The 26,996-nt window shown below is 45.2% G+C and overlaps 4 protein-coding genes across 5 annotated transcripts; 2 read left to right on the forward strand and 2 right to left on the reverse strand.

Annotated features, from left to right (window-relative positions):
* The first annotated feature begins 2,888 nt into the window (after nt 1-2,888).
* LOC100834773 (protein argonaute 2-like) lies at nt 2,889-7,675 on the forward strand. The gene is given in 5 exon segments (XM_010228966.2): nt 2,889-3,641; nt 4,512-5,033; nt 5,036-5,648; nt 6,005-6,282; nt 6,285-7,675. Coding segments are annotated over 5 exon segments (3,210 nt in total). The 5' UTR covers nt 2,889-3,007; the 3' UTR covers nt 7,448-7,675.
* A 2,657-nt stretch (nt 7,676-10,332) lies between these two features.
* LOC100835081 (protein argonaute 2) lies at nt 10,333-15,267 on the forward strand. Of its 2 annotated transcripts, XR_002961166.1 has the most exons (4): nt 10,333-10,661; nt 11,949-13,065; nt 13,477-15,032; nt 15,127-15,267. XR_002961166.1 is itself a non-coding variant. In XM_024455964.1 (3 exons), the coding sequence occupies exons 1-3, from the start codon at nt 10,427-10,429 to the stop codon at nt 14,921-14,923; spliced, it is 2,799 nt and encodes a 932-aa protein (XP_024311732.1). In that variant the 5' UTR covers nt 10,333-10,426; the 3' UTR covers nt 14,924-15,192. The 2 variants fall into 2 exon arrangements, 1 of the variants encoding a protein (XP_024311732.1); XM_024455964.1 differs by having other exon boundaries at nt 13,477-15,192.
* A 19-nt stretch (nt 15,268-15,286) lies between these two features.
* On the reverse strand, nt 15,287-19,513 carry LOC100835387 (protein FAR1-RELATED SEQUENCE 7). The gene is made up of 7 exons (XM_010242120.3): nt 19,069-19,513; nt 18,876-18,953; nt 16,455-18,486; nt 16,244-16,362; nt 16,087-16,164; nt 15,952-16,011; nt 15,287-15,748 (listed from the first exon to the last, which is right to left on the reverse strand). The coding sequence occupies exons 1-7, from the start codon at nt 19,498-19,500 to the stop codon at nt 15,599-15,601; spliced, it is 2,949 nt and encodes a 982-aa protein (XP_010240422.1). The 5' UTR covers nt 19,501-19,513; the 3' UTR covers nt 15,287-15,598.
* Nucleotides 19,514-21,175: 1,662 nt separating this feature from the next.
* Nucleotides 21,176-26,085, reverse strand: LOC106865573. Its single transcript, XM_014895798.2, has 12 exons — nt 25,644-26,085; nt 25,233-25,538; nt 24,988-25,131; nt 24,756-24,836; nt 24,617-24,654; nt 24,455-24,496; nt 24,262-24,333; nt 23,723-23,804; nt 23,319-23,399; nt 22,722-22,802; nt 22,158-22,282; nt 21,176-21,508 (listed from the first exon to the last, which is right to left on the reverse strand). The coding sequence occupies exons 1-8, from the start codon at nt 25,820-25,822 to the stop codon at nt 23,755-23,757; spliced, it is 912 nt and encodes a 303-aa protein (XP_014751284.1). The 5' UTR covers nt 25,823-26,085; the 3' UTR covers nt 21,176-21,508; nt 22,158-22,282; nt 22,722-22,802; nt 23,319-23,399; nt 23,723-23,754.
* Between the last annotated feature and the right edge of the window lie 911 nt (nt 26,086-26,996).

Raw genomic sequence — 26,996 nt, forward strand, 5'->3', positions numbered from 1 at the left:
TCAACAAGTTCTCTGAAATTGAATCTTGACGCCTAAATTGGGCATGGAGCCAGCGACGGTAATACTAGTACTCCTACTACTGGAGGGAGTAGTCTGGTTCCAACCAGCCCAACGCCCCAACGTAATATAGGTCCAGTATAAGCCCGACTAAGAACTAATTTAGGCCCAACACAAGGAAATGCAGTATAAATTTTCAGAAGCTTAGAAAGCTGTATTGAACTAGTTTTTTCATATGAAAGGCATGGGAGTTGAGCTACTCACAAAAGATGGAGCGAAATCGAGTGTTTTCGGCTTCATTTGATGTGCACCTAAAAGTTGTTGTAAAAGGCGAAAATGACTAGGTCATAATGTCCTACTTGCATGCATGCATACTTTAAAATAAATACTCCTCCGCCCGAAAATAAGTGACTTGAATTTGTACAAAAATCTATACAATCTTATACAAATTTAAGTTACTTATTTTCGAACGGAGTGAGTACATCATTTGTACTACTGCATATTTTTCATGTCCATCACATATGACCCTATGTGTGAATGTGGTGTGGGCTCGTGACTAGATGGCCCCTCTGCCTGACATTTGCAGGGAAAAATAGACTTGTAACCTCAAATTCTGTTCAACTTCCGCTTAAATATGAAAGTTTGTCCAATGTGCATATAACATAACATGTAAGCTCGATTTCAACACCTTACACCTGGCACATGTTGTGCATGAAACGACAAAGACAACGTGAGTGAGTTCAATTTTTGTAACCGTTTTAAAATGGATAGAGACAACATTTTAAACCTTTGATCTGGGGTGGGCCACTAAATACTTGTACCACCACAGGTTCCATTCTACTACTTTAAAAATAATAATTTTACCGAACTTATCTGCGGCAAGCTTGCTAGAGAAGGAAGTGCCTTCTAGAAATTTGGCAGTTACGAGGGTTACTCCAATCAGGGGCCCGCCAAAATACATTTTATAGAACAGGCCCACAAAATCCCGGTAATACCAGACGGAAAGTACCAGGGAGAGATTTGTCAGTCATTTGTGCCCTTTTGCATTCTGCTCCTCTCTGATTATAGGCTGCAGAAGCCAGCAGATTCATCCATCCGAAAGATATATGCTCACTTCACCTGCCCCTGCACTCAACACAGATGCTGATTTGGCATGCCATCGTCAAGTCGTTGTTCCCTTTGATCTTTGGACAGGCCATCCAAAAGTTGGCAGGAGAAACCCATGCATGTGCACTGTTGCTCTTTGCAAACGAAAGAGATACGGTTATCCATGTGCTGCATTTTGACGTCCGTGAACAAGCAATCATTTTTATCTACTTACTTCCTCCGTTCCGAAATGTGTAGAGTGTATAACTTTTGTTGTTTATAAAAAAAAATTGAAGTTTAACACGTGAACATGCACAAACCAAGAGTTATCACGTGAACACTTCTATTATGCAACTATACAAGTAAAAAAGGATCATAAATACTCAATGACCAAATTTCATACCGATGCGTTATCTTAAGCTTATCATAAGAAAGAATTGATCATGCCAGCGGAGACCGAGGCTAATAAGCAGGCAGAACTTGGGAATTATTGCAAAAACAAATTTACTGCGCACTAAAGAAGATGACATTGCATATTGGCTTTATCTTAAGATTTATCATGGGAAAGAATTGATTCCGCCAATGGAGATCGCAACGATACAACGTCGACACAAAGATCCATGATTGCAAGCGTGGCCCGACATGAAGTATGGGATCTATTTAATTCGTTGATTGGCTATATCTTAAGATTTACGCGATACAGTGGTGGAGAGAGAGGCTGATGCCTAGGATTAATCGGGGAAACTAGCTAATTTGCAGATGGGCTATATCTTAAGACTTATCACAAGAAAGATTTGATCACACCAGCAAAGATCTAGGTGATACAACATATCAATAGAGAGGTTGGTGACCATGCGAGATCCAGCTAATTTACAGATTGTTTGTATCTTGAGGTCTATCATAAGAAAGATTCGATCATGCCAATTGAGACCGAGGCGACACGTCTACAGGGGACATGATTAATAGCGGAATCCAGCTAATTTGCAGATTGGATTGGCTATATCTTAAGGTTCATCATGGGAAATAACTGATCACACAACGCGTCAATAGAGAGGCTGATGACTGATGTCTTGGCTTATGTTTATTGCGGTTCTAGCTATTTTTGCTCATTGGATTGGCTGTATCTTAATGTTTATCATGGGAAATAATTGATTACGCCAGCGAAAATTGAGGTGCTACAACGTGTCAATGGAGAGGCTTACCACCGACGCCATAGCTTACCTTTATTGCGGTTCCAACTCATTTGCCGATTTATGGTATTATAAGATTTATCAGATGAACGGAATTGATTGCGCCAGTAGAGACCGAGGGTACCCAACGCGTCGATAGAGAGGCTGACGAGCGGACGCGGCATGACATTAGTTGTGGGACCAAGCAATTAGTCGAGGGTAAAATAGTCCAACAAAACCCTACTCGTTCATTCGTGGATCTCCGTGGAAATTCTGAAATTTCTTATAGGCCCCATAAACTAGGATGGAGGGAGTATTTCGCAAGAGCGAAGGTACGAAACTGAGAAAACTCCACATGATCTAAACACAAAAAGAGCCCCGACCGAGACCAGGGGTCCACTGTCCACGACTCCACGCGTCGCGGAAACTTCGTCCCACGTCCCTCTTGACTCGCATTGACTCCTCACATTCCAGTACACCTTTCTAAAATTACCCTTCAGTCCCTTACCCCACATGCCAGCCCCAAATTCCCAGGGGGCAAAAGAATAATTTCTCACCCCACTTCTCGCGCCCGCGCCCACGACCTCGAGCAGTTCCTCGGCAATGCGACACGCTTTATAAATCGCTCCGATTCAGGGGGCTCCTTACCTGCGAAGTCTCAGAAGAAAGACAAAAAGGCACACAGCACATCAATCTTCTTCCAAAACCTCGGCATTGTGATCGTCTCGTTGATTGATCGAAGAACCGGCGTTGAGATGGAGCACGAGCAAGGCGGCGGCCGCGGCCGCGGGAAAGCTCGCGGCGGAGGCGGGCGTGGCGGTGGGCGAGGGGGTGGCTACGGGCCTCAAGGAGGCGGCGGAGGCTACGGACGAGGTGAGGGCCAGGGCCGTGGAGGCGGAGGCGGCTACGCGCCTCGCGGGAGAGGCTACGGCCCTCAGGGAGGCGGCGAGGGCCGCGGCGGAGGAGGCTACGGGTACCAGGGCCGCGGCGGAGGAGGCTACGGCTCTCAGGGAGGCGGCGAGGGCCGCGGAAGAGGCTACGGGCCTCAGGGGCGCGGCGAGGGACGGGGAGGAGGCTATGGCGCCCATGGGCGCGGCGAGGGAAGGGGTGGAGGCTATGGCGCTCAGGGGCGCGGCGAGGGCCTTGGAGCCGGAGGAGGCCACGGGCCTCAGGGAAGCGGAGGGCACGATGGTGGGCGTGGTACTGGCGGTGGTGGACGTGGGTACGGGCCAGGCGGCGGCAGCGCGTGGGCGCAGCCGGGGAGAGGGCGTGGAGGTGGAGGTGGAGGTGGAGCGGTCCCGGCGTGGGGGCCGGCGCCAGCGCCAGCTCCAGCCCCGGAAGCGAGGAGGATCAAAGCAGAGGAGGCGGGGAGCTCGTCTGGATCCGTCGGTAAGCGCCTCCCCTGCTTTTACTTTTCCCTAGTCTTTTAATTGCGTAACTGAACATGCCTTGTATGCTCTGCACTACCTTATTAATGTTCGATCCATACCTTGACGGTTGATCAAGTAATCCGGGGATTTGCGATGCTAGAATCCAGATCAAGTCTACATGATTCGATTATGCTTATTTATGTTATTTGATTAAGGCGTACCTTTCTCTTTTGTGTCGATGGCATTACTACTTATTATGTGTCGATGCTACTTTTCGTTTGTGTCAGTTATGTGCTGATGCTAGATTATGTACTATAGACTATTGGACTAAGCTTATTTATGCGAGTTGCATTTCTTGGAACACCCAAGGCTTTTCTGACTGTAACGTATCCATCAGAACAGCGGAGTTTGTTTGTTTGCCGCGTGCAGATTTGTGTAGCATTTTTCATCCTTGTGATGCCTAGATAAACTAAGTTTGTACCGTGTTCGCATTTTGTGATTATGCACTTCCTCCAGTTAGCTTAGATTTCGTACAAGTATGTTGCTGACATTGATGGGAACAAGGAAATCTGAGTGATATCTATCTGTGTTTGGGAAGTTGGTTATATCAGAGCTTGGCTCAAACTAGCAGTTACTGGTAAATAACTTTTTTTATGCAGTATGGGAACGAAAATAAATGTACTGCAGTGCGGTGAATAAGGACTAATCAAATTTATGAACAATGGGTTGTTTTTAGTATGTAAAATTGAATAGCATTTTTACCGGGGTTGCTTTGCCAAAAAAATAAGATTAAAGGGGAAAATATAGTTTGGTTGTTTTTTTATATTGCTATTTTTCTTCATGTAAACTTGCCTTTTTCTGTTTTTAACTGCTCTTCCTTTTCATGCAGAACGCATATCCGACAAAGTGGCAAAAATAGAACCATCAGCACCCCAAGTTGTTGTGTCTCCTAATGGCACACGGGTGCCAATGCAAAGACCTGATCGTGGAGGATCATCATTTCGAAACCAGGTCCAACTTTTGGTGAACTACTTCATAGTCAACTACCAAAATGTGTCAACCATATTTCACTACGACATAGACATCAAGTTTGATCAATCATCTTCAGAGTCTTCAGGCAAGGAGCTCTCCAATGCAGATTTTCATTCTGCAAAGGCCGAGCTTTTCAAGGATGACAGCTTTCGGAATCTTTCATCAGCTGTTGCTTATGATGGAAAGAGAAATCTATTTACTTGCACTGAACTGCCAGAAGGCTTATTCCGTGTGAGAGTTCGTTCACGGACCTACATTGTATCAGTAGAGTTCAAGAAGCGGCTTCCTTTAAACCAACACCCACAATTGCCTAGGGAGGTCTTGCAGGGTCTTGATGTCGTCGTGCGCGAGGATTCAAGGCTGCACAATATAATGCTTGGCAGGGATTTTACTCACGGGACAGGATTACTAATCTCGGGCAGGATGTTGTAGCTATGAAAGGAACCAAACAGACCCTTAAACACACCCAGCAAGGGCTGGTCCTATGTGTTGACCATTCAGTTATGCCATTCCGCAAAGCTGGACCTGTCCTGGATGTTGTCAGGCAGTTCATAAGAAGGAACCTTGACTACAGGACAAATCTGACCGACAGTGAATGGGATAATTTGTCATCTGAACTGAAAGGCCAACGAGTTACTGTGAACCACCGGATGACTAACCAGAAGTACACTATTCGAGGCTTAACAAAGGACCCTGCCAGAATGATCACCTTTGAAGATTCTGAATCAGGGCAGCAAAAGAGGCTTGTTGATTATTTTGCTCAGCAGTATGGCAAGGTGACTGAGTATGAGATGCTTCCATGCTTGGATTTGTCCAAGACGAAAAAGAACTATGTGCCGATTGAGCTTTGTGATTTCCTTGAAGGACAGAGGTATCCAAAGGCAAATTTGCCAAGGAATATTGATACAAGCCTGAAAAGGATGGCTTTAATCGGTGTAGATGAACGGAAGGCAGAGATTATGATGTCGGTAGGAGCTACACATGGGCCTTGCAGGTAATTATTTAAGTTTGAACTGGTTTCCACTTTTACAAATTTATAACCATACGTTATTTTGTCATTGTGAAAGCACATTTATTTTATTGCTCATGGTTTTGCAAAAATAATGCCTCTAGCACAAATTGTACAACACACATGCCAATATATTCTTGGAAGAAGCAACAGACTATAACCATGCCAGCAGTATATTTCTTTTCTGCTTATCGGTTTTGTGTTTCCTGATGAGTATTGAGATGTTTCCTGTTATACAAACTGGAGAACATATGTTGTGAAAACAATAAAAAGATCATTATTTTTTAAAGAACTACTCCGTAATGTTTATTATCAGGTACTAATCATAATTTTAATTCCAGGGGAGAGATAGCTGAGAAGTTCGGGGTGTCTTTGGATGTAAAGATGACAGAAGTCACCGGTAGGATCCTTCCTCCTCCAGTCCTGAAACTTGGCGGCCCCAAAGGCCAGACTTGCAAATTCAATATCAATCAGCCTACCTGCCAATGGAACCTCATGAGGAATAAACTGGTAGAAGGCAAGGCCCTCAATTACTGGGGCATTATCGACTTCAGTACAGATTCCAGGCAGCCGCTTCACCGAGAAATGTTTCTTAATTATATCGTTGGCAAGTGCCGTGAGTTGGCATTCAGATGGCTGAGAAGCCATGCTATCAGTATTCCTCAGAAATGGCAGTGCTATGGGATGCAGACGAATTATACAGGGTGCTGAACGAAGCAAAGCAGTCTGCAGAAGAAAAGAAGCAAAAGCTGCAGCTGCTCTTCTGCCCGATGTTTGAGCAGCATCCGGGGTACAAGACACTGAAGCTGATCTGCGAGACGAAACTGGGGATCCAGACCCAGTGTTTCTTGAGCAACGTCGCGAACAATCCCCGGGGCCAGGACCAGTACATGTCCAACCTTGCTCTCAAAATCAACAGCAAGATCGGTGGGAGCAACGTCCAGCTCTTTGATCTGCTCCCAAGGGACACGGGCGCTCCTTTCATGCTCATCGGCGCGGACGTGAACCACCCGTCGCCCGGTAATCTGGAGAGCCCGTCTATAGCAGCCGTGGTGGCGTCCATGGACAAAGGAGCCACCAAGTATGCGTCCAGGATTCGCGCGCAGCCACACCGCTGCGAGGTGATCAAGCACCTCGGCGAGATCTGCCAAGAGCTCATCAGTGTCTTTGAGAACAAGAACAAGGTCAAGCCACATAAGATCATTTACTTCCGCGATGGCGTGAGCGATGGGCAGTTCGACATGGTCCTGAATGAGGAGCTGGCGGACATGGAGAAGAGGATCAAGGTGAACGGCTACTCGCCGACGATCACCGTCATCGTGGCCAAGAAGCGGCACCACACGCGGCTGTTCCCCAAGGATAAGCAGGCGGGTAAGGGCAACGTGCTCCCTGGCACGGTGGTGGACACCAAAGTGGTCGACCCCTCGGCATACGACTTCTACCTGTGCAGCCACAACGGGCTGATCGGGACGAGCCGGCCGACGCACTACTACAGCCTCATGGACGAGCATAACTACAGCTCGGACGACCTCCAAAAGCTGATCTACAACCTCTGCTTCGTCTTCGCCCGCTGCACCAAGCCTGTGTCGCTGGCCACGCCCGTCTACTATGCCGACCTGGCGGCGTACCGCGGCAGGCTCTACTACGAGGGCATGACGATGGCGTTCCCGACCCAGGAGCGTGGGTCTTCATCCTCGTCCTCTTCCTCCGCAGCTGCTCCTGCTCCTGCTCCAGAGTTCCCGAGGCTGCACGAGGATATTCAGAACAACATGTTCTTCATCTGACACCAGCTTTTCTGTGGTGTCGCTTGGCGTCTGGTCTCGCGCGTGGAATACCTGTAGCAGTGAGTTGCTGCTTCGTATGGTTTGAACTTTGAAGTTTTTTGTGGTTGCGTATTTACATTTCTTGAATAACTTGGTGGTTGTGTCATGTACATTTTCAAAGAACCTGGTGGTTGTGTCATTTACATTTTATAAAAAGCTGGTGCTTGTGTCATTTACAATTTTGAAAAAGCTGGTGCTTTTGTGTCATTTACTCAGGCTGAATACTGTATCCGGTGAAAACCTTCGTTCGGTGCAAACCGTGCAAACTTCATAAAAACTATGTTTAAAAGTTTCAAAAAAATTCTACAAAAATTACCATATGTTGGGAGTATGATGTTCTACAAACCTGCAAAATTTTAAGGTCAGAATCAAAAGCATTTGGAAAGAATTAAAAAGAAAAATTTACAATGAATAGTGTCAAACACTCAAAGATCACTATTCATGCAGAATTTGTTTTTTTCGCTGCTACCAAATGAAATTGAGTTTGGGCTTGAAATTTTACACATATTTCTAACATCACTTTTCTAACATATGTGATTGTTTTGAGAATTTTTTAAATTTTTTTTGATGGAGTTTTCACAGTTTGCACCGAATGAGGGTTTTCACCTGATATTTCACCTACTGTAATTGTGTTGTTTATCCCTTGATGTGAATGGTCAAATTTTGAATGAATTAAACATCACTTCATGTTTGTTTTTTATCTGTTCGTTGGGAACAAGGAAATCCTAAATAAAATGTCCGTGAAGACTTGAAGTCCAAACCTTCAAATTGTTCGGTGTGTATGATGCTGACTTTTTCTTCTTTCAAAAATACATAAGAGTACTTTACATCGTTTCTGCCATGATTAATAGTCTCTGACACGCAGTCCTTGTTGGAGAGAAAAAATGCTCCCTTCCCTTCTAGATAAATGACGTGGATTTGTATAAGATGGAGGGAGTACTCATGACCAAGTTAAAAGTGTTAATGTTTCAAATACAATGCAGCAATTCTCAGCAAAACATTTGACAAGCTCCTCCTCGGTCTGGTCAATCAAAGAGCCCATATGAGTACTTAAACTTAGAAGGAGTCCACCTTGATCAGCATACGGTTCCAACTATGCTAAATCAAATCTCCCGCCTGTTGGCGAATATTTCACAGACAACTTACAGCAATCGCAAGAACATAGAAAGCAGAACATAAGATACACGCAATATAAGGCACTGTTTTCTTTTTCACTCTATCAATTCAAAATTGCAACTAGATAAAAAAAATGTTAGAATGGCAATATAACGCATTATAGAGCGAGAGTCTGTGTCTTTCTTCTTCTTTTTTTAACTCAACAACACTCTGACATACAAAACCAACACCTAGCGCTTGATAATTTGCTTGTTTGAGAGCTCAGCTTGGGTGTCGGTCCAGCGAGGTATGCTCGCTGCTTACCAGGGTTCCATCCGAAGGTCACATTCTGGTGTTTCACTCTGCGAAAATTATATATTGTTGAAAGCCCGCATCTCTTACAGTTTAATGTTTAAATATGACCACTGAAGTCGAACTTTCAGCGGTCCATATCAAGGTATCAAGCGTAATCCGTGATAGTTGAGCAGCAAAAGCACCCGCAACGAATTCGTCAATCAAAATGACACAGATAGCCACGTGCCGACGGCGAACCCGTCCGATGTCCTCATCTCATTGAGACACTTTCGTAGAGATATCATGGTGGAGAGACCGTAGGGAGCGGAGACGAGAGGAGAGAGGTCACGAGCGAAGACCCGGCGGCGGAGCACCGCCGTAGGAGGCAAGCGGTGGCGAGGCGTAACCCTATCACGTCTGCTGCCAGCCCCATGGATTGAACCCCTTCTAAACCCACGTGAAAACAAACCATTTGGATGCATGCTTGAGTTTTGTTTATATATCTGTCATGTATGTGAAGCTTGATTTTCTTGTACACAAGTTTTTATCTTTTAATCTTTTATATCTCAGCCATTAAAATTTAATATCAACGGTGTCGATATTTCAGCGTGCATGCACAAATATGGTAGCTTGGTGTCATTTTCTTTTAACTATTTGATTGATTCAAATTACCGCCGATTTTGGAATACTTTGCCCACTGATTCTGATTTGACAACAAACCTCATGATAGGGTCCACCTGTCCGGGCCAACGCCATGTTCTACCTTTGGTGCGATTTATTTGTTCTTCTGCTCGTATACTAGATTACTAGCTTTCTTACAGACTGAATGAAATGGAACCCCTTGACATGGCTTACGCCGCTTACCAGCTTCAAGACCCAGTAGTAACCACAGCGCAAAGTAACTACTCCCTCTGATCTTAAATTCTTGACTCAAATTTGCCCAAATATGGATGTATCTATTCTTAAAAAGCGTTTAGATACATGCAATATTTCGACAACAATTTAGGATCGGAGGGAGTATCTATTTTCCTTAGCAGTAAGCAACTCAATTTCAAAAACAAAAAGGAAACACAATGAGTTTCTTGTGAAGTTTAAGGTGAAACAATACAGGGGTAAAAACATAACCGACTGGATTTGCACTGCTGGAGTAATGCTGAACCAGAGAGCAAGCTGACCGTCTAAAAAACACACACAGACAGAGAGAGAACAAGCTGACCGCGGCTGCAACGGCTCCTCCAGCTGGCAGCTTCCTTCCCTCCGTAGCTTTCACTTGAATCGACCGATTTCCCGATATTGCCCCCCTCCGCAAGATCAAAATTGCCGGCATCCAATAACATACAGGGGTAAAACCGTCATTTCGTCTCAAATCATCGCGCTCGCGCTCAGAACCCCCCTCCGCGCGCCTCCTATATCTACTGGTCCCACCTCCCACGGCGGCTCCCAAACCGCCTCCCCATTCGAGAAGTTTCTAGAAACAAAACACCTCGAAAACCAAATCCCTCGCCATTAACCTCATCGATCGGGCTCTGCGTCGGCTGATCTCCGCGTGAGATGGCGTATCGGAACGGCCGTGATCGCGGGGGCCGCGGCGGCGGTCGCGTGGGCCTGGGAGAGGAGAGAGGTCACCGAGAACGCCACTTCCGCGGAGGCGGCAGCAGGAATCAAGGCGGCTACCAGCATGCTAGAGGGAGAAACGGAGGAGGAGAGAACGGTGGGCGCTACAACCGCCAAGGGCCGAACGCCCTGGAAACGGATAAGCGGAATAAGACCGAGGATCCTCCTGTTGGTAAGCGCTGTTTCCTGATTTACTTGCGAGCGTTGTTGCGAACTTTAGCACACTTCGTTCCTCCCGAATGGGCGAAGCATCTGCGGCTGATCGATCAGGTGATACAGGGTTTGGCGGTGGTTGGTTAAAGTCTACGGTGTTTGATTTCGCGTTTGTACGCGGTTGATTCGAGGCGATGCGTTTCTCCATGTGTCGATGCTTGTTAGAGTACCTTAATTGTACTGCCTACCTTTTGAAATTATATATGGGCCTGTGATTGCAATTTTTGTTGGCTGCGTGCTGATTTAGAGTAGCATTTGTGTCGGTATGCTGTTAGATTCTTTCGTTTTTTCTGTGTGGTGTACGATTATGCAGTATCTCAGGCTAATTTGGATTAATACACTGTTCTCTGTGAATTCGTGCCCAAATGTGCTCCAGTTTTATGGATGGGGAATTTGGGTAGATTGGAATGAGGATGATCTCCTGTATGATAAGTTCCTTTTGCTGCATCGTCTCGTCTGTATTAGGTGTACTTATAGCATCTATGATTAGCCTGTATCTTGAATCGACAAGAAGCGATTGCTTCTTAGCTTGATAGGGTTACTGCAATCCTGTCTTTTCTTGCGAAAGTGGGAAACAGAATCATTAAACTGTTACAGTAGTAAACTCTGTCCCGCTATTTTGAGATGGGAAATGATTGTTTGATAGAAGAAAATCCTGTCAGATAGCACTAGAGGAGCCTTGGTAATAGGTAGTTTGGCTTGTCACCTTGTAGTAGTTTCACAACATTCAGAACATCATTTAACTTTAGTATCCTTTGGCAAGAAGACAAGAAAGAATCAGTATATAGCCAAAAACTGAAAACCCTGCACCTAATTCTTTTGGGGCTTCTCTTTGGAGTGTGTTATTTCACAGGTAGGCTTGTCAGGCATGTGTCAATGGAAGTTGTTTCATGCTATGATTTGGAGTCGGCATGGAAAAGGCCTTTGGGTGGCACTTTTTGTAGCCCTAAGGCACTAAGTGTACGAACGTAAATGAATTACAGTGCAGGGGAACATTTACTATCTGAAGTTGGAAAGAAGTAGCAATGTCCTCGCCCTATGTTCAGTTGAATCACGTTTACCTGCTACATTTAATTCAGAATTTCAATTTGGGAATTGTAGTTGTAGTGCCGAATCAAAACTGTGAGGGAAACTGTAGCTTTTGGTGGCCGACCTTTTCCAGTCTCTAACAGCATGCTACTACGTAATTGTTTTCCTCATGTAAACTTGACCTTCGCTGCTTCTAACTCTCTTGTTCTTCTTCTAGACCCAAAGATTAGCCCCAGTGAAGGGGTTGAAGTCAAACTTCTGGTGAACCACTTTACAGTCAAGTTTGAGGAATCAACTATGTTTCACTATGATATCAAGCTAGACCAAGATTCTCCAGGGGCTTCAGGCACGGGGCTACCCAATGCAGATAATTTTGCAAAGGCTGAACTCGTCAAGGTACTGCAGCGGCCTCCACATTCATTGACTGTTGCTTATAATGGCATGGGACGTCTGTTCACCTTTGCCGAACTGCCAGAAGGTCCATTCACTGTGAAAGTTGGGTCACGGGCCTACAGTGCGTTTGCAAAGCTCGAGAACAAGGTGTCATTGAGCGAACTCTCTGAGCGGCCTGTGCCTGAATATTTATCGCAGGGTCTTGATTGCATTGTTCGCGAGGCCTCTAGCTTGGGAAAGATTATCGTTGGTCAGACGTTCTATTCACCGGAAGAGGTGCCTGGGAACGAAGCAGACCCTAACACTGACCAACCAAGTGCTGTTCCTCCCGTTGCTCTGAGAGGAACCAAGCAGACCCTAAAACACACCAACCAAGGGCCGATCCTCTGTGTGGACTATTCATTTATGGACTTCTGCAAAATGGGAGGCAGTGTTCGGAGCCTTGTTAAGCACTTGGTGAAACGCCTTGACGGCACGATCCTTGACATCCATACAACTCTAGGCGAGAAACAGTTGGTGCATTTGGAACGTCATCTCAAGGGCCTCTACGTTACCCTGAATTACCAGAAATCCCCTGAAGGAAAAAGTGATGGGACCACAGCTCGGAAGTACAAGGTTCACGGCCTGACAAAGCAGCTTGCCCACCAGATCACCTTTCCGGATTTCAAATCAGGGGACCAGCGGAAGCTTCTTGAGTATTATCGTCAGCAGTATGGGAAGGTGATTGAGTATAAGATGCTTCCATGCTTGAGTTTGAGCAAGAATAGTAACAGACCAAATTCTGTTCCAATTGAGCTTTGTAGTCTTCATGAATGGCAGAGGTATCCCAAAGAAAGTTCGCGCGAGAATTCCAACCAGCAACCAAACAACAGGCCACCCAAATTATCTGAGCGGAAAAAGGAGATTCTGCGCATGGTAAAAGATGTAGATGGGCCTTGCAGGTAACTGTTTTGTGTTTAGGTGTCCTTCTACTCTTTGCAAACGTCTGAAAATTACTTTATCTCTCGCTGTTTACTTGTTGTGTGTTGTGAAAGTAAATTCAATGCAGTAGTTTTTTTTTATGTTTAAGCAACACCTCCCCAATAAAATTCGAAACTTGTGCTAACATATATGCTAAAGAAACATGAAGTTTAACTATGTCATTGGGATATTCCATACTTGTCGATTCACCCCCCCCCCCCCCCCCCATGTATTTTTTGTTGATGGTACTTAACTATTTTCTGGCATTCTCATTCTTTGGAGAGAGCTGATCTTTATCTTTCTTTTTAAGAAAGGAACTGATGCTTATTAAAAAGTTAGCAAAAGAAGTCATGTTTATTATCAGGTACTAATTAGCATCATTTTACTTCCAGAGGTCTGGGAGGTGAGCAATTTAAGATTTCATTGGGCGAACAGATGACAGAAGTCATGGGTAGGATCCTTCCTCCCCCAATGTTAAAACTTAGGGGATTTAATGGCAATTCCTACAGATTAAGTATCGATCGTCAGCGTCAGCCTAAGTGCCAGTGGAACATCACGAGGAAGAAAGTGGCAGATGGAATTAACCTCCAGTACTGGGGCATTCTCGACTTCAGTGCAAGGCGGTCTCTGTCTCGCCGCTGGGAGGAAGCGCTTCACAGAAGAAGGTTTGTTCGTGACATCTTCTTCAAGTGCAATGAGCTTGGCATTCGGATGGCCGAGAAGCCATGCTACGACGAGGAATCAAAAATGTCAGTGCTATCGGATGCAGGCGAATTATACAAGGTGCTCAGCGCAGCAAAGCTGTCTGTAGAAGAGAATAAGCAGAAGCTGCAGCTCCTCTTCTGCCCGATGTCTGAGCAGCATCCGGGGTACAAGACACTGAAGCAGATCTGCGAGACGAAGCTGGGGATCCAGACTCAGTGTTTGTTGAGCGAAGCCGCGAATAAAGACAACGTCCGGGACCGGGACCAGTACATGTCCAACCTTGCTCTCAAGATCAACAGCAAGCTCGGGGGCAGCAATGTCCAGCTACTATCTGACGGGCTTCCAAAGATGGCTGGCAGCCATTTCATGTTCATCGGCGCGGACGTGAACCATCCATCTCCCAACGACAACTTGAGTCACTCGATAGCAGCTGTGGTCGCGTCCATGGATTGCCCTGGCGCCAGCAAGTACGTGCCTAGAATCCGTGCCCAGAAGAACCGCTGTGAGGAGATCGTGGAGCTCGGTCAGATGTGCAAAGAGCTCATCCAAGTCTACGAGAAGAAGAACGGTGTCAAGCCACAGAAGATCATTTACTTCCGCGATGGCGTGAGCGATAATCAGTTCGAGATGGTCCTGAAACAGGAGCTGAAGCAGCTGGAGAACATGCTGAAGGCGCTCAAGGAGGGCTACTCGCCGACAATCACAGCGATCGTGGCCAAGAAGCGGCACCACACACGGCTGTTCCCCAAGGACGAAGACCGCAACGTGCTCCCTGGCACGGTGGTCGACACCGATGTGGTCAACACGGCAGACCAAGACTTCTTCCTGTGCAGCCACGACGGGCTGCACGGGACGAGCCGGCCAACGCACTACCACAGGCTCAAGGACGACCACGGCTTCGAGCCCGTCGACCTGCAGAAGCTGGTGTACAACATGTGCTTCCTGTTCGCGCGCTGCACCAAGCCGGTGTCGCTCACGACGCCCGTCAAGTACGCCGACCTTGCGGCGTACCGCGGCAGGGACTACTACGACATTATGAAGACGGAGTCCCAGCACAGTGAGCTGCTTAAGAAGACGGGTGGATTCCCGATCCTTCTGCACGTGGACCTCGAGGACAGAATGGTCTTCATCTGATGACATGACAGCCTGCTTTTCACCCGGCGTCGTGGAGCGTGGTAAGCTTTGGACAGGACTTTCACCTTCTGCTTCTTGTGTGCGCGTTCTTACTGCATGAAGTCAAGGCCGTGGGTCTAGCAGCGGTTCTGTTGTTTGTCACCTCTCGTACAGCTTCATACGTTTTGTAAATGCACACAAATTGGCTCTTGCAAACTCGTGATCTACTGTGGACACTGTTGTGTACAGCTTGTTACTGGAGATATTTGCTCGTCACTGGTTACAGTAAATCAACACAGGAAATAGTGTCACTCCACTGCCTTCTCTTTTTTCGTTTTCATAATTCATATTCCAGCAGATTTGATGAGGGCATGTACCAGATACTGGGAGTCTTGGGAAAAGATACGATTTTAGCGACAGGTTGTATGTACAAGGTAGCCAATTACATATGAACTCAGCCACTCAGGGCAGAGTACAATGAATTTGACCATGGAAGCTATCTATGTCAAGCAAGCTCATATCCATCCAGTAGATGGGAAAGAGAAAAAAAAACACACTATCTAGATGCCAGCTATGTTCTTCAAATCTAGGCACGCAGCTGCCTCTTTCATGCAGGAAAGGCCGATACGGTAGCACATATAACTGAACCACTTATCCAAAAGCAGGCTCTGGTGAACCCATCTAAAACGTCGACAATCACCGAGGTGATGTGTGTAAGTCATGAGAAGATGCACATCGGAGAAAATCCCACACTGGTATTGATGACTGATCCTGATCACCATTCTCACTGTCGATTTGGGGATTTGTCTCCACAAACTGCAACGCATGCATGTCACCAGGATAGTCCTGCAGGAGTGCGCAACCACTTCAGCAAACATGGCATCAAGAATGGGCATGACCAATATCTGCAAGCATGACTGCATATAACGCAAACTCCAGACTATAGTCTTAAGCTATTAGTACTTTATTAAGTGCACAAGAAAGACCAAATGCCTCAAAATATCATGAAGCATACGCTTCTCTACAGGCAATGAGTGTAAATAACTCACTTGAGTTACTTGACCATTCCCGGGGAATGGCTGCCGTTGCATCGTTGAAACTGCGGAAGCCTGCATACCACAAGAACCTGAGAAACCTGAAAACTAATCAACATGGCTAGGATTTTGTTCAAGATGTACACATACCTGACCAAACTGGTTTAAACTATCATGGAGGTTCTGTGAGGTACTAACACCAAAGTTGTGGCCAAGTGCATAATGTTCCTGCACAAGGGGGAAACTAAAATAAATAGTCCTGCATTTAGCCAAATGAAAACACTAGGTATCATGTTAAACAATCCACCTGCATTAGTTGATCTGGAAGGAACTGATCAGTAACATTCCTTGTTTCTGTTTGCATACTCTCAGGTGTAACATTCAGTTCCCCATCTCTTGGTCCAGCCACTGCTTCGTCAGGATGGCCTATGTTCATGCAAACAAAATGAATGTTTAAATTTTAGTTGTACAATTACATAAAAAAAAGGTTCATGCTCACAAAGAAACTGTACAGACACCTTTTCTTGCTCTCTGCCTTTTATTCGTTTCCAGACCGTTTCCACGAGCAACTTGACCTTTCTTCTTTCCAATAGATTTCTGAACTTCATTGCTACTACCAAGGAGATAATCATTTTGAACCATACGAGTTAATTGGTCCTTAATAGAATGGACAACAGATGACTGATCAGCCAGTGTAGATTGCAAAATTCGTTCGACTCCTTCAACAAGTTGATCCGACTGGCTTGCTACCAGTGCAAATACCTCTACGTTCTCTGCAGCCTTAGCAGCAATCCTATAGAACAAACGGCAAAGAGCTGCATAACGCTCTGGAACAGAAGATCCTGTGTCAGTGTCAAAATTAAATCCACTGATCTCATCAACAGTCCCCATTTTTGCATCTTTACTCCATCTCTTCAGAAAATACTGTGCGGGGATCTCTTTAACATTCCTCAATTCATGCACCTTTAATATATGGCAGCATAAAATTCCAGTGGTTTCAAATTTTTTACATGTACATGCAATTGTGCCATCTGATGAGTCAAACTGTACAAGTTGTTCTCTTGTTTTGTTCTTAACCGTAACCATATACTCAGAAAGAGAGCCAAACTCCCCGCAACCATAAACCATACAGTCCATACATAGTTCATACTCCCTCATAAATAACTCAAAATTTATTGGCGTATACATATTTGCAGCTTGCCAGAGCAGTGGTTGAGGTGTTCCCGGTGTCCCTTGACTGGCTTTGTAATCAGCTTGTATCTCTTCTTGTCTCCTCTTCTCAACTGAGCTTCCCAAAAACTTCAGTAAATAAGATAGCTCTTTCTTGCAATCCAAGTATTCTTTGACCATAACGCCAAAGGTTTCTGCTTGTAACATGCTTTTAATGTCCCCAGAGAATATTTGTCGGCCGTATGGCAAGGCCCAATTCTCCCGATCTTCATAAAGCTCATTTAACCATTCATTTTCTTTAAGGTTGTACTTCTCGATTATGGCATCCCATGTGTCAACAAACTCTTGGCCATCCTCGACATCAAATATACAGTGACTAAAATCATGTGCAAATTCTTCTGAAGTACTGAAAAGATGTCCTAAGCACCTAATGGCATTCTGGTATATTTGCCACACGCAAGATCGGTGAATTGTACCAGGCCAAGTGAGACTCAGTGCTTCCTTCAAAGTAGTAGATCGACCTGTCAAAATTGTCTTTGGCTGTTTCCCACACATGGCACTTTTAAAGGTCTCGAGAAGCCACTTGAAAGATTCAGCAGTTTCATCATAAAGGAAAGCTGCACCAAATATGACCATTTGCCTATGATGGTTCATACCTAAAAATAAAGATAATGGTCTGCTGGAGTTATTCATTTTGTAGGTCATATCAAAGCAGATAACATCACTGAAATAATGATAGTCCAGAATTGACCTCGCATCAGCCCAGAAAAAATTAGCTGCTTTGTCATTTGCATCCACCTGGATGGCATAGTAAAAAGATGGATTATCACTCTTCATACTTCGAAAATACTCCATCAGATCTCCCAAATCCCCTGAGTTCATATCTTTCGTAGACTTGGTTCGAAGATAATTCTTGTACCCTGGAGGAATGTTATTGGCTATTCTGTTTCCAGCTTGAAACTTCGACAGCACTCTCTGCGACTTCAGCATCCCAATATCAAATGGTCCAGCAAGCTGGTGATTATGATCCTGCACAAACTTGGTCACTCGGTATTTCCCGTTAGACGCTAGTTTAATAGCTAACTGTGCAGGGCAACCCATCCTTGTCTCCGGGCGAGGTCTCTTGGCGTCATTCTTTGAGCGAAAGCCCTCTCTAGAGCAGACATAAGCCCTTGATCTACTGGCACTTTTCACTGTTTTATCCCACAATCCTTTTCGGACACTAAATCCTACATTTCCTGCATAACTAACATAATACTCATATGCTTTCTCTTCACTCTCAAAAACCATTCCAACTATGGGCACTCCTCCAGCGTTCGCGACAACTTCTGGTGGCAATTCTGGCTCTTCTTCTACCTTCTCTTCAGGTTTATCTGCAGTCTGGGAGTGTTTAAATAATTCATAAAGAAATATCGTTCTTCACTTCTGATACCACACAAAGTTCTACGCTGCTGTCTTTGTACAATCACACAAAAGAACATTAAATCTCCACAGCATAGCATACCTAGCAGTCTCAACAAGGACCTCAGTTATGCAACCCACATAATAGCAACTGAAAATTTTCACACAGCCAACCTATGATCTGTACTTAATTACCGCTAGCTAATAATAGTACTATATCAACGAACACTTTCTGAACTTTGGTGACAGCAAAGAAAAGCACAACTCTACATTACACTACCCTACCTGAATGTGCGATCCCAAAAATGCGTACACAAAATTCACACTTGACACATCCTCAATCATTCTGGAGAAACCCCAGACCTTACCTCCACGTCGTCCTTGCCGAGGAACTTCCCACCGGCCCCCCTCCGGCGCCGCCCCGCCAGGGCCTGCCTAGAAGGGACCTGCAGGCAACAATGGCAGCAGCAAGAAGTTGTCATCTTCGATCCAACTGTTTGGTTCCCGACCCAACCAGTCCACCGTCCACGGAACCGAAAACCCTCGTCGCACGAATCTCACCTTAGACGCGGCGCGGTTGACGCCCGGGCGGCCGCCCCGCTTCTGCATGTAGCGGGTGATGATGTCCTGGCGCTCCTCGTGCGTGTAGCGGGAGACCCGGATGCCCAGCTCCCGGAGCAGCCGCGAAGGATGCACCGAGGCGGCGACCCCCGAGGGGCCGCATCCCTTGTGTTCTCCGGCGGCCGGAGTCTCTGCGCCGCCGGGCTTGGGCTGCTTGTTCTTGGGAGCGGCACGGCGCTTCTTGGGATTGGAGGAGAGGTCGAGGTAGGTGCGCACGATGTGAGAGATGCGGGGTGTAGGGTGGTGCGGTGGGTTCTGTGCTGATGAGGACGCCGCTGGGTCGCCGGCGGCGGCGGGGTTGCCGGAGCTGGTAGCCATGGTGTGGCCGTGTGGAATCGGGGGAATGGGGAAATGGAGTGGCCTGCATGACATGTGGGACCCAAACTCAAGTGCTTAGGAGAACGCCCGAAACAATCTGTTTTCTTTTCGACAGGTCGGACCGTCTTGTCAGTGCAAGTTTCTTCCCTGAAAAAGCTAGCCCCCACAAAAGAAAAATGAAAATGGAAAATCGACTAAGATGTAAAAAGAATCATTGGCACTGTATTTCAGACTATCTCTTTATATTTGACGTCATGTTCCAACGAGCGCAGTGTGACGTGTTGCCGTCACCGACAGGGCCAGTGATTCTGGGAATCTATTAGAGCGTCCATGTTAGGTATAGTTTGTAGGTTTAACTTGCGCAGTAGGTGATGTGCGTACATGTGGTGTGTGTGGCGTGAGTTGTTGCGTGAGTTCAGATACTACAACTTTACTAAATAAGATGGATTTTAAAAAAAACACTCCTTCTATAACTTTTAAATAGGTGGCAAAATTGGAAACTGAGGACCGATGTCTAGTTTGTCTCTAATTGAGTGTCCCCTTTGTAAAGAGCGACTCCTCATTCTTTCACCTCAAGTAACTAACGGTTTTTCCTCCCTGTCTCCTCTATGACCCTCGTCCCAAATCATTTTTCTCTCAATCCCCCATCTACTTCTCCTCCTGAGTGCTCTTATCTTCCGCAACAACTCATTTCTTGGCGCCTCCTCCTCAAAAGCGTCAAAGATGATCTCAAGATTGAGTTCGCGTCACCCAACTCCATAAGACACTGAGATTGTAGGTGGATGGATCCATGTTAACCTGATCTTGCTTCGATTGATGAGTTCGATTTGTCACCGACGAAACCAAATGAGCGAGGGCCTGTGCCTCAAACATTAGTAGTGTGATGTGAGTGAATCGAAAAATGTTTATGTTCTGCAAGTGGATTTGACATATGTTACAAGTGTGTTGTTTTTTGTTCCACACATGGGCGAGAATATTCATTGATTCTAGACAACTATTGTGTAAGTGAATTTATCTTGCAAAATTGTTTCTTCGTTGTTCCACGTGTCTTTCATATCTTACGTTGGTTCCTCATGTTGCATGTGTAGTGACACGTTTCAATGTTTTTGTTGCAACACATGGGGATATATTGCATAGGGTTTTTGTTTGTGTGTGGGTGTGTTTTAAGTGTTGCAACATCTGCGAATTGTTTTTAACGAGGTAATGATGCATGCAGCATTGCGATGTTGCAATGATTAAATATCTAATTTTTTTCATTAAATACATGAGAGAACTAGGAACATGGTTAATCGAGCAAAAATGTTACACACATGCCACTTCTAGTCGTAACTTGAAAAATCTAGTACTATCTCCGTTTCATAATTCTTGTCGAAATATTACATGTATCTAGACGCTTTTTAGAAATAGATACATCCATTTTGGAGCAAATTTGAGACAAGAATTATGGAACGGAGGGTATACTACACACGAAACAAGATTGCAGAGTATAGTGCACAATGCAATCGCAACGTAGGTGGAGATACAAAGTTTGCGCTAGAACGATGCTTTAATCATATGTGCATAGCAAAATGTTTTCTAATTCAGCTGAGAAAAAATACACACGCGCACGGAAACAAGACGAAACAAGTTCACCATGGCACGTTGGACAGGCGCCCGTCTTCAGACGGCCTCCATGCGTGTTCGATGTGAAAATCAACCGGGATATCCCGCGCTCGCACACATCCAAAGATCAAAGGATCAAAACCCGCAGGTGTTCCATTAAAACGCATGGCATAAGTCTAATCCACAAGCATCAATGATAGTTCTAGCAAGTTCACTCATAGCGTGCCTTATATTGCACTCAGATACAGCTAGGGTTGCATGATTAACACAAAGGTCTTGGAAACATCAAGTAGGTGACATGATCAGGTCGCAAGCATCCTGTAGCATAGCGGCAGCAGAAAACGGCCGGCAGCCCTTCGAACGATCTCTACACAGTTCAGACAGAACAGACACGGCTCAGCTTGGGGCTGAAGTTCTTCACCACAGTGCCAGTGGACTTCTGGTTTCCAAACGCCGGCACCTGCACTCCAGACCAAGTACCCCATCTATTAACTCTGTCCATAAATAGCACCTTGCGGGTCAACAATGCACAAATGCAACACAAGAGCCAAGGTAAAATGCCATTTATTCAAGTGTGTTCCTCACTTCTAAAATGCACGAACTGATCCAGCACAAACTATGGTTCTTGAACTTACTATTGGTAAAAAAAAAAGTAGATTACGAAGCTTGAACATACTACAAAATCGAGCGTCATCTTGTTCAGTAAAAGCAATGGCAGAAGAAAGTTTAACCTTAAATTCATGAGTGTTGAAGTTATCGCAACCATATGAATTAGGTACAAGTTATAAATCAATTAGGTATAAGTTACAATCAAAATAAATGTATGTCAACATAATCTGGAAAGCAACCATTTTGTCCAATTTCTACCACGCAATACCAATATATTGTGTTAAGCCAGGCTACCAGAGCATCTTATCAACTAAAACGTGACCACAGCTTGTGCTGTTGTTTAACCTTTGAATACCCCTACTCACCCTACTAAGATATGTACAAAAGCTACTTTAATTTGACACTGTATTTCTTTATCAATACAATTAATGTAATCAATTTGTTTATTATTCGAGCTATGGATCTACCATGTAGAGATAAGAACACAATCCCAGTCTTACCGAACTTGCTTCACCAAATGCCCCAGTCGTCCTTTGCTTTTTTGCATAAAAATCTTCCTCAACAGTTGTCAGTCCATCCCTTGGATTCTTGGTAGAACCTACTTCTTTCAAATGTTCATTTGTGCCTGCGCCCAAGAATGAGTACTCTTAAGGATCAGTGGATTAAGTATTGTCATGGCAGTATGGCACAAATTTTACAGTCTTATTTGCCCCAACAGTGAACATTTTAAGGATCAAAGGACGAAAGAGGCTTGAGCAGTGGGCATGTCTGCAAGAAGAGTTCGAACTCGACTTAATGAAGCTAAAGTACTGAATTAATGATAAATGAAGCTAAAGAATGGCAAGTCACATATTGCCATTGGAAGCTAAAAGGTTCGGTTCACTTTTTTCTATCATTAATAATGCACATGAAAATGCAGAGCACCTGCCGTTCCGGTTAAAAAAAATAATGCACATGACAAGTTGATTGACCTTATGTGTTCTCTTGGAAGTAAAGAATACCAGGATCAACTGAGCAGATGGACTTTCATCCTGGTATAAAAATAACGGTATCAACTAACTTACCTGCATTTGTCGGTGATGAGAACCCAGGGTTTTTAGCATGGTCTGTCCAGATACAAGAGATGGTCTTGCAGACTGGAGAACCTGAAACGGGTTAACAGTTATCAATTGCGACAGGTAACCAAACACTGATGAATTGCAAAGAATATCAATCAAGCCTAATAAAGTAATAAAGACTGCTGCATAAACTCCCACGCAAATATAACATGCACTTAATGTGAAGCAACAAGCAAAGAACATAATACAACAGTGTGTTAGAGGCAGATAGGCCGCATCACACATCACCAAACTATAGCTTTGGCCATTATTTTTCATCACTATATTTCTAGCGTACGTTACAAAATTTTAGTACTATATGAAATTAGTACATGCACGTATTTAGGATGTAAACTTATCAGTATTAAACCAGGCAATGGCTGCTGTGAGACATTTAAACCATCGCAAGCCATCATTAGATCAAATATGACTAGTTTACTACTAAAAGTGCATATAGACCCTTGACTAGTATTTAGGTGTGTTCTAACAAGCAGCGTCAGGGATCAACTTTGCAGATAGAGGTTCTACTTTCATGGAAACAATGAAGGAATTCAATTTATTTACCTGCACTTTTAACTGAGAAGATCTCAGAGTGCTTTGCAGGATCTGTAAAAGAACCAACCATGGCCTGTGAAATTGGATCGCCTACATTGTGTTCTGTAGTTAGAAAAGGTAGCAATGGGGAAAGCACTACAGAGTGCAAGATCAAGCTCAGTCAAGAATAATCACACAAATAGAACATGTACAGAATGTGAAGAAACCAACAAAAATATGATACAATGAACTTAGGAAAAGCTGTTTGGAGCTAAAACAACACATATAAATAGTATCAGCAATGTGCTACTATCTGTCAATGATGCATATAGCTGGTTGAAAGAAGAAAAAATATGCATATATCAGCTTGATCAATTCCGCAGATGAAGGTTTGTCCAAACTTGGAAGAAGGCAAGGTCATTCAACTATTTTACCTGAAATTTTCACTGATGAGGTGGCAGAGTCTTTAGCATTTTTTTGTCAACATACCAAGCATTGTCTGCGAGGATGGAGCACCTGCAATGAGTTCAGCTGTTTAGAAAATGGCAGCATCCAGCATTCAATTGATCCCAGAGTTAGTATTGTTAACTAGAGCTTTGCACATTATTCATTGACATGGGAGTATATTTTAAGCGAAAGTTACTAAATTTTCGTATTAAGAAATTTTGAGGACATGCACGCACAAAAACAGGCATTTCAAGTCCTATTTTTTGGTTTCTAGTAGCTAGGTGAAGTAAGGTAATGGGCACTGATTATTGGAACTTACTCCTCTAGGCAGTGGTAACTGTGCATGTTTTTAAAGCGAGGCTGTAGTTAAAAGGTCAAACTGGCTTGACCAGATATTGTGCGGATGTGACCCAAAAAAGGACTCAAACAGATTACATAAACAGTTAAGCGACAGTGTTAGTTGTGGTAGCTTGCATGTGACTCAGATAAAGACTTGGTGAAGAAAACAATTAATTGTAAGGTTTACCTTCATTCCCAGTTGGTTGAAGTGAATAGCTTAGACGGCACCCTCTACGCACACCTGCCTGTAAACTTTCATCTGAACAACACACAAGCTCATCAGTTCTCATATCAAAACTGGTTTTCCCAAACAGCAAAACAGCATAAACAACGTTCTCGGTGAAAATGGAAGACACATGAAGGGCAGAGACTATTTTTACCAAGGAAATCCGCCAGAATTTCCTTTGATTCGTCAAGCGATCCTGCCCATTGGAAGACATGCATTGTTATCAGTTAACTGCCACATATATACATAGCATCTATGACCTATATTGCTTAATCATAAGATGTGTTTCCAAAGGGGATATATATATATATCGTACCAACTCCTGCATCCCTAGGTTGGTTCAAATAACCCTTGCTGCAAAAAGCAAGAAATATGTGTAAATGTTGAAATGTTGTCAAAAACCCAAAACGGAGCAGAACTGAGAAGATTTTCAATTGACTCAAGATGGCTACTACCTCCTCAAGGCACAGAGAATAGCTACTGTTTTTCGCGGCTGGGGCCCTTGTTTCTTCACGTGACGCCTCCCCCGGCACAAACTATATATCAAAAGGTATTGCACGCGTTAACAGTTTGCAGCAGTGGAAATCGGTCCTTTCATAAACAAAAACATTAGCATGGACTACATCATTTCAAGTAGATGATTGGCTAGGAATTAGCGAGTATTATTGTGGGTGTTGGATGAATTACCCGGACCCGATGGGGAGCACATCGTGCGACATCATGCGGCCAGGTGGCAATGACGTTGAGTATCTAAGCTCTGGAGTCAAGCGAACCAGCCTTAAGATAAGGAACGATGCGTGTTCCCTCACTTGTTCCCAGTCCAGTGAGGCCCTGCATAGGTAGCACCATACATGCAAAATCGTAACTATAATTTGGGCCGAGGCATGTCCAGGTACACAGTCATCCAACAAAATCAAATACGGAGTACTTACCTGATTTGGTCCGAGGCGAGTATGGAGTAGATAATGGAGCGGAGCCTGAGGTCGGCGTGGCTGGAGCTTCTGGCATGGCTGCCGTAGTTCATGTCCAGGTGCTTGTCCTTGTTGCCCGCGACGACATTGGCGAAGCGGTAGTGCATCAAGAGGAAGTTGTGGAAGATGCGGGCGCGGAGGCTTCTGGGACGGTTGTGCGCCGGCAGGCAGCTGTTGAGGTACATGAGGGCGTCCTCCCACAGGCCCTCCTTCACCAGCCGCCGCATGTGCAGCACGCTGAAGTACACCGCCGTCTCGTGGATTAGCCTGCAGCGGCGCGTCGGTGTAATTAGATCGAGCGGTATGCGTGCTTGATGCGATTAGGAAGGAAATTATGAATCGAGTTCATCGGAAAAGCATATGTATACGTACGATTTGAAGGTGTTGTAGAAGCCTTGTTCACAGAGGTAGGCGATGAGGCGCCGCTCACGAAGCCGCCTCACGCAAGGGATAGGATACTCCACCGCGCATGACCGCCGCTTGATCATCTTGCCCTTGCCGGAGACCACGACGGAGGCTTCGCCATCTTCGCCCTTGCCGGAGGAACTCATCACTCCGAGGCAGATTCGGCGATTTGGATTGTTTTGGGGGATTTCGGGGAAGTGGGGATCGGTGTCTCTTTATATCTGGAGCGGCGGGAAGCGGGACCCAGCGCCTCTGCCTTCGCTCCCTTGTCTCCTTCCGCTCTGGCCTCTCCCAAGTCCCAACTCTCGCGCCACTCTGTAATTTGTTTTTCGAGAAGCTCACGCCACTCTGTAGTTCCCTTTCCTTCAACCAAAACCGCTATCCGAAAGCTCGGCCCATCACGCCGGCTCACATAGTTGAGATTCTATCTTCTTGGGCCGCTCCAAATAGCTTTCTTTTATTTTTGGAACATGACCATATTTCACCTTGAAAAATGTACGTTTCCGACACATGCTTGGCCTCATCCTTTTCTGCCGCTACTCGCCATTACCGACGACGATGGCGACAATGGCAAAAACCAATCATACCACTCGTCCTCATCCTTGTTGTCGTCCACATCGCTACATGTACACCCTCCTCCCACATTGTCACAACTCCGCTGCCAAGATCGTCGACGTCCGTTTCACCGTCACCAGTGCCACGCCAGCACCATCCTCCATCCTTCTCCCGCCAGCGACAATGGCATCTCACTCGTCTCTATGCGTGCAACCACCACACGCACCCTGACTCGATCACCATCGCCCACCCTAAACAAGCCGGTCTTCACTATGAACTATAGCATCAGCCGCGTCTCGGAGCTGCTCTCATCGATCTCGCTGCTCCAGGTGACTCACCGGCGCGATGTTCTCCTTGTTGTCCCATGACGAAGAAGTGGCCAGTAGTCGGCCCAGATATGGTGGAGAAAGCATATATAGGGGTGGACGACCCCGTCATGGACTTGAGCAGACGCATCACGTGCTGCCACTTATGTTACCTTGCCGGAGCGGTTCAAGAATATATGTCTGCCATTTAAGTTTGTTAGAATTTGGTGTGCTTGATCAGCCCAAACTCAAGTTTTAATAAATTCTGAAAATCTCAAAGGCCCATTCATCAAGTGAGATGAGGGGAGTGAAAATGGGAATAGCCCCACCTTGCTAGTTTAGAGTGAATGAGACCAACATATAAGGGATGTTGCTTCTCACCTATTAAGCAAGTGAGCAAGGGAAATCCTCTCGCTCGCCTCGCCTCGTCACGACGCGCGTGCGCCGCGTTTCGTGGATT

This window comes from Brachypodium distachyon, chromosome 5, assembly GCF_000005505.3.
Source record: "Brachypodium distachyon strain Bd21 chromosome 5, Brachypodium_distachyon_v3.0, whole genome shotgun sequence".
NCBI lineage: Eukaryota > Viridiplantae > Streptophyta > Magnoliopsida > Poales > Poaceae > Brachypodium > Brachypodium distachyon.

Bases quoted from the DNA above. Each gene is read 5' to 3' on its own strand.
- LOC100835081 (XM_024455964.1), top strand. From the start codon at position 10,427: ATGGCGTATCGGAACGGCCGTGATCGCGGGGGCCGCGGCGGCGGTCGC. The intron at 10,662-11,948 runs GTAAGCGCTGTT...TTCTTCTTCTAG, and splicing joins GACCGAGGATCCTCCTGTTG to ACCCAAAGATTAGCCCCAGT. The intron at 13,066-13,476 runs GTAACTGTTTTG...TTTTACTTCCAG, and splicing joins GATGTAGATGGGCCTTGCAG to AGGTCTGGGAGGTGAGCAAT.
- LOC100835387 (XM_010242120.3), bottom strand. From the start codon at position 19,500: ATGTCATGCAGGCCACTCCATTTCCCCATTCCCCCGATTCCACACGGC. The intron at 16,165-16,243 runs GTGGATTGTTTA...CCCCTTGTGCAG, and splicing joins TTCCAGATCAACTAATGCAG to GAACATTATGCACTTGGCCA. The intron at 16,012-16,086 runs GTATGTGTACAT...TGTGGTATGCAG, and splicing joins GTTTAAACCAGTTTGGTCAG to GCTTCCGCAGTTTCAACGAT.
- LOC106865573 (XM_014895798.2), bottom strand. From the start codon at position 25,822: ATGAGTTCCTCCGGCAAGGGCGAAGATGGCGAAGCCTCCGTCGTGGTC. The intron at 25,539-25,643 runs GTACGTATACAT...GCGCCGCTGCAG, and splicing joins TTCTACAACACCTTCAAATC to GCTAATCCACGAGACGGCGG. The intron at 24,334-24,454 runs GTAAAAATAGTC...TGTGTTGTTCAG, and splicing joins AATTCTGGCGGATTTCCTTG to ATGAAAGTTTACAGGCAGGT.